The 6644-nt window shown below is 46.1% G+C and overlaps 1 protein-coding gene across 1 annotated transcript; it reads left to right on the forward strand.

Moving 5' to 3' along the window:
• The first annotated feature begins 2135 nt into the window (after nt 1–2135).
• Nucleotides 2136–4817, forward strand: LOC118734368. The gene has a single exon (XM_036464094.1). It carries the CDS (start codon nt 2136–2138, stop codon nt 4815–4817), a length of 2682 nt encoding a protein of 893 aa, XP_036319987.1.
• The last annotated feature ends 1827 nt before the right edge of the window (nt 4818–6644 follow it).

Here is a 6644-nt window from a genome sequence, read left to right on the forward strand (position 1 = left end):
TAGTAATGACTTAACATGTTGTGTTCATAATTTTTAAAATCGAATTATTACTGTTGACGATACACTTTGCCGTGAAAACGCCGTGGCGAATTTCTTGCGATTCTATGAATAGCTCTTGGTTTGGTTTCCCTAAGTTAACGATACCTCGCACCTGGGTGGTATGACGCACGTATCGCTCTTTGTACCATGTAAACTTGGAATGTCCAATTTGTTGGTGCTCAACTTAAATGAAAGGTGACCGTTCGCATAATTTATGTTGCATTTATACGATTTGAGAAAATCCTTTGTCAAGAATAGCATCTGATAGAATATTAAAATTGTCCGGCACGATATATAATGTTTTTTTTTTAAATTTATTTGATGTTGTTAAATTCGTTCTTATTTTCCCGATTGTCGAAACTGACCCCGTTGTAACACCTGCTATGTTTATTATACCGTTGGTGTCAATTCGCCTATTCTTATTTATGGAAGACAGTTTAATCAAAGAGATGTCTGCTTGTGTGTCGACTAGGAATGTACACCATTTGTAGGAATCGGTGCATCTTAGCTCTATAAAATCTGCGTAGTTTAAATTTAGACAATATATGGATTTTTTGCTATGTTTAACAATCGCATTTATTCATTTTCCTCCCCCAGTGTTCCCTCCTGAGGGGCTTGCGCGTTTAAAGTGCGGACATTTGAATGCCTGCCATTATTGGTGTTCGAAGTCCGAGAAAATGCGACCCTGCTCGGTTAGTTTTACCATCCCTGGCTTCGTCTGACGTAAGAAGCATATACTTTGCAGCTAACCTAGCTATGTATATACATATTGTTTACTTTGTACTAGGAAGAATTCTTTCAATAAAATCTAAATCAGATATAGTCTTCGGCTTAGTGTTTATTTTTTTGAAAACCGACAAACTTTTTACATTTTGGCATCCCTTGCGGGGAATCCACGGCTTTGGATACTCCGCTGCAAAAGTTATTGGCAGCGTTTGCGCATAAAAAACGAGTTTCGGAATCTGCTCCGCACGCACGTGTGGTGGGACTCCTACAACATAACCTCACTTTAACGTCGTGCTGCTGAAATTAATTTGCAGCAGCGTTCGCAGACATCATTGCCGTACAACGCACTACGGTGGTATTAGACATGGATAGGAAGGTTAAGCAGCTGCAGTCAAACAAGACGGCAATTTTAAATTTCGCAATAAATACCCGCAAAACCGCAAAAGCAAAGCAAACAAAGGGCTTTTTGCAAGCGAGAAAGGAGCTTCTGGGGCAATATTGGGCAAAATTCGTGTGTCTTCATGACCAGGTTGTTAGTGAGTGCACTCCTGAAGAAATGGAGGCAGCTGGCATTGCGACATCTAGTGACTTCGAGGCAGTGGAGTGCGTCTATGCCGAGACCAGGGGCGAACTACACGATCTATTGGACAGCACGAATTCGCCCACTGATACATCGATGTCGCAGTCCTTCGTACCAACACAGGCGGTAAATCAATCACTACCACGCATTCGAATTCCACCATTCGATGGTAACTTCCTACATTGGTTCCCGTTTAAAGATTTGTTCATCTCCATTGTTACGTCTAACGCATCCCTCACAAACACACAGCGCTTGCAATACTTAAAGGATAGCCTTACTGGAGAGGCGAAAAATGCGCTTGATAACGTCACCACGACAGATCCTGGTTGCTTGGGAGCTACTTCAATCCAAGTACGAGAACAAACGGATAATAATCAATGCTCATGTAGCAGCGATTAGCAAACTTCCTTGTGCTCCGAAAGAATCTGCCTCTGCGCTGAGGTCATTACTTGATGGCGTGACGTCGTCTATACGTGCGCTGCAGGATTTGGGCCGGCCAATCGAGCATTGGGATGATTGGCTGGTGTTCACTATTACTCACAAGTTGGATGCCACCACTCGCAAAGCATGGGAGCTCTCCCTAAAGTCGAACGACGATATTCCAACTTTTAAGGAGCTGCAGGGGTTTCTTACCAGTAGAACACAATCCTTGGAAATAGTCCAAAGCTACACCGAGCCGAAGCCCTTCGTAAAGGGGCATACTCCAAAGAAGTTAGGCACCACCTCTGCTGTTTCTGGGTATCATACCACATCTGGGCGCTGTCCCAACTGCTCCGGTAAGCATATTATAATGTTTTGCGAAGCTTTTCGCAATAAATCGCCGCACGAACGGTATGACTACGCACTACAAGCTAAGCTGTGCATAAACTGTTTGCACATCGGCCACCAGCAAGCAGCTTGTTCTTCCGAGCGCCGTTGCAAGACGTGTCAAGCTAAGCACCACACAATGCTGCACGACTACTTTGCTTTCAACGCGACTAGTACGAGCAAACAGGCTGCATCCTCTCATAACGCAGTCACAACAAGGCAAGACCCTAATATGCTGCCTCCGGTACTGATCGGCACAGCCCTGATTCAGGTTAAGTCAAAGTCCGGACACAAGGTCGTTTTACGAGCTTTACTGGACAGCGGGGCAGAAGCAACGTTCATCAGCGAATCCGCAGTCAACTTGTTACACTTGGTGAAGTCTAATGTAAAGATACCTATTAATGGCGCTAACGGTGATAGAGTGGCTACAGCAAAGGGGCTAGTAACGTTTAATCTACGTTCATTGAAATCCGACTTCGAGCTTGCATGCATCGCTCTAGTGCTGCCTCGAGTTGGAAACCGAACCCCGACGGTAGCTATTGCACCGAACGATGTTCAACATTTTAGTGAGTTAGACCTTGCTGATCCCACCTGGAACGTACCGCAACCGATTGATGTCATCTTAAATGCTGCCGATTATGCTGCTCTTCTGTTAAGCGGAATACAGCGTAGCAAAACTAGTCTTTTAATTGGCCAAAGTACACGGTTGGGCTGGGTAATTTTCGGCAGTTCTGCTAATCAATCTTTCGTAACGACACGGGATATGATCGACTGCTATCACACTCAACTCGATCTCGACCGAACGCTTCGCAGCTTCTGGGAGTTGGAAGAGCTTAATTCAACGCCCGCACTAACGCAAGATGATCGATTCGTCGAGAATTACTTCAACCTCACTACGCGGCGAGCTGCAGACGGTCGTTATATTGTGCGGCTACCAGTCAAACCGGATTCTGATCTAACGCAATTAGCCTCTACGCACCTTGATGCGATTGTTCTCCTCGATCATCTTCGTCGACGTTTATCTCGAGATCCGGTCATGCGAGATATGTACGAAGAATTTATCAACGAGTACGCATCATTGCAACATATGGTCAGCATCACTAAAGAAGAAGAATGTTCAACGCCCATCTGTTATCTCTCCCACCATGGCGTCTGGAAAACATCCAGAAGCACAACGAAATTAAGGGTCGTCTTCAACGCTTCAAGACGATGCAACAGTGGTAAGTCTCTTAATGATTGCTTATACTCTGGTCCTAAGTTACAGAACGACCTGACTGCTGTTGTACTAAATTGCCGTCGATACCGAATTGCGCTCACTGGAGATATCGCCAAGATGTACCGTCAGATCTTGGTGGACGAGAGAGATACTGATTGGCAGCGTATTGTTTGGCGACCTAACTCGCATCGAGAGCCAACACATTTCAGATTAAAAACTGTCACTTATGGTACCAGTTGCGCGCCATACCTGGCCATTAAAGTATTGCACACTCTATCTGCTGACGAACGCTGTAACTTTCCTGACGCTGCTCAGATCTTGCTTGATGGGTTCTACGTGGATGATGTTCTAACGGGGGCAGACAATGTCGAGGATGCTTCCAGACGACGTCGAGAACTGCAAGGCCTTCTCCGCGCAGGTGGCTTCGCCCTTCGAAAGTGGAATTCCAACTCACGCGCTGTGCTGAAAACCATTGATCCTGTTGATCTTGAAACTAAATCTTCACGGGAGTTTCAGCTAGAGGGAGAGTACAACAACTTAGGACTCGTCTGGGCTACCAAAGACGATTGCTTGACCTACGCACTAAAGCTTGATTGCACGGTAACCACATTTACAAAGCGACCACTGCTGTCTGACGAGGCTAAGCTGTTCGACCCACTTGGGTTCCTGGCGCCTGTAATTATTCGTGGGAAAATGTTTATTCAAAAATTGTGGTTAACAGGCCTAGATTGGAATGACAATCTGCCGGAAGACTTGCAGACGAAATGGATATCTTTTCGCAACGAGCTTAAGACAGTTCCAGAAGTACGCATATCACGCTGGCTTAATACATCCCAGCAAAATGAAACCTATGAACTCCATACCTTTGCAGATGCATCTACGCACGCATACGCCGCTGTAGTGTACTTAAAGGTTGTCGCTCAATCATCCGTCCACATTCACCTATTGATGTCGAAGACACGAGTGGCACCGTTAAAGAAAGTTACAGTACCACGGCTCGAGCTATGTGCAGCCTTACTTGCTGCTCGTCTGATGAATAAGGTAAGAGATACGCTTAACCTATCCTCTATATCTACTTATATGTGGTCAGACTGTACGACTAAAATATGGTGGATACGATCCGATCCAGGAGCGCTAAAAGAGTTCGTGTCGAATCGTGTTAGCCAGATACAAGAGGTGACTACTGTAAGCGACTGGCGTTATGTTAACACGGCCGACAATCCTGCTGATTTTGCCTCACGAGGACTGACCATGGCGCAGCTTGTAGATCATCACCTATGGTGGCATGGGCCCTCCTGGCTTAGCCAACCAGAAACCAGCTGGCCACAGCCTTTGCTAAAGGCACCAGAAAAGGTCTCCGAATCCAAACCTGTGCAAGCTACAACGGCACGCATCATTCCTTCTGATTGGTTCATCCTGGAAAACTATTCGACGCTTGAAAGACTTTAAGTAATCACTGCTTGATGTTTCCGGTTCATACGGGCCTCGCGAGGTATGGCCCATGACACTGGCATAATGTGTTTGTGGAGCGAGCGCGAGGCTGCCATGAAATTTTGGATCAAGCGCATACAAGCTATCACGTTCAAGAGCGACATCGCAGCTCTCAATGATACTAAAGCAGTCAACAAGAGGAGCAAACTGTTGAAGCTAAATCCCATGTTAGACAAAAATGGGATGTTGTGCGTCGGCGGTCGCTTAAGGAACGCAAATATTCCATTCTCAGAGCGACACCCTGTCATCCTACCAAAGGATAATCATCTCACCATGTTGGTCATTAGACAAGCTCACCAGCGCACCCTTCATGGTGGCACCCAAGCCACACTCCAGTACGTTCATCAGCAGTTTTGGATTATCGACGGACGGCAAGCTGTTAAGCGAATAACGAGTAATTGTGTAAGGTGCTTCCGCTACAAATGTTCGCCTCAGACGCAACTAATGGGCGATCTTCCCTCTGCCCGCTGCAATGCGTCACCGCCGTTCATGCACAGTGGCGTGGATTTTGCGGGCCCCTTCAACATAAGAACAACCAAAGGTCGAGGCCACCGTAGCTTCAAAGGCTACGTGGCACTCTTTGTGTGCTTGGCCACAAGAGCAGTACATCTCGAGCTCGTCAGCGATATGACGATGGAAGCGTTTCTTGCAGCGCTGACACGATACGTATCGGTACGTGGACTTGGCTCTGATTTATATAGTGACCATGGGACAACATTCATTGGAGCCAATGCTCTAATTCAAGAAGAGGTACGTGCGTTCAAAGCTCAGCAACGAGCTGCCACTAGTTACGGCTCTACAATCGGCCTGACATGGCTCTTCATACCCCCCGGTTCTCCAAATTTTGGCGGTATCTGGGAGGCAGGCGTCAAGAGTATGAAACACCACCTTCGGCGGATAATTCATACTACGACCTTAACATTTGAAGAATTTTATACCGTGTTGAAACAGGTGGCGTGTTTGAACTCGCGACCGATTTCTGCACTGTCCGATGACCCTCAGGACTTATCAGCGCTTACACCGGGCCATTTTCTGATCGGAAGAGCATTGACGTCACTCCCAGAACAGTACATCCTTGGCGAAGCGGTTGGCTTATTGAAGCGATGGAAGTTGCTGAAGCAGATGCACCAAAACTTTCGGCATCGTTGGTCCTGCGAGTATTTGCATCAACTTCAAACGCGAAATAAATGGCGCACGCAATAACCAAATATTGTCTGCGGCCAACTCGTTTTAGTACGAGACGAACGGTTGCCACCTAAGTGCTGGATTCTTGGTCGTATAATCGATGCTCACGCTGGAGAAGACGGATTAGTTCGCGTGGTTACTATAAGAACGCAAACCAGTCTTATCAAAAGACCTCTATCAAAGATCTCGGTTCTACCCATCGAGATTGACCCGATGGATTCACAGGAAGGAACCACTCAGGACGCGCTCAAGACGGTGGGCGGCGCACTATAATAATTTCGCCGACAAATCCGACGAAGGTGGGCGGAATGTTCGAAGTCCGACCCTGCTCGGTTAGTTTTATCATCCCTGGCTTCGTCTGACGTAAGAAACATATACTTTGCAGCTAACCTAGCTATGTATATACGTATTGTTTACTTTGTACTGGCAAGAATTCTTTCAATAAAATCTAAATCAGATATAGTCTTCGGCTTAGTGTTTATTTTTTGAAAACCGACAAACTTTTTACAATTGGTATGTCGTGAAGTATTGCTATGGCTGTTGTTGTTCCTGTTGCTCGGAAATATTTGACTTTGTCTTCCGTTAGTGTTATTGAAATTT

The sequence above is a fragment of the Rhagoletis pomonella genome, unplaced genomic scaffold (assembly GCF_013731165.1).
Source record: "Rhagoletis pomonella isolate Grant_MI unplaced genomic scaffold, Rhpom_1.0 Rhpom_scaffold_00001, whole genome shotgun sequence".
NCBI classification, from domain to species: domain Eukaryota; kingdom Metazoa; phylum Arthropoda; class Insecta; order Diptera; family Tephritidae; genus Rhagoletis; species Rhagoletis pomonella.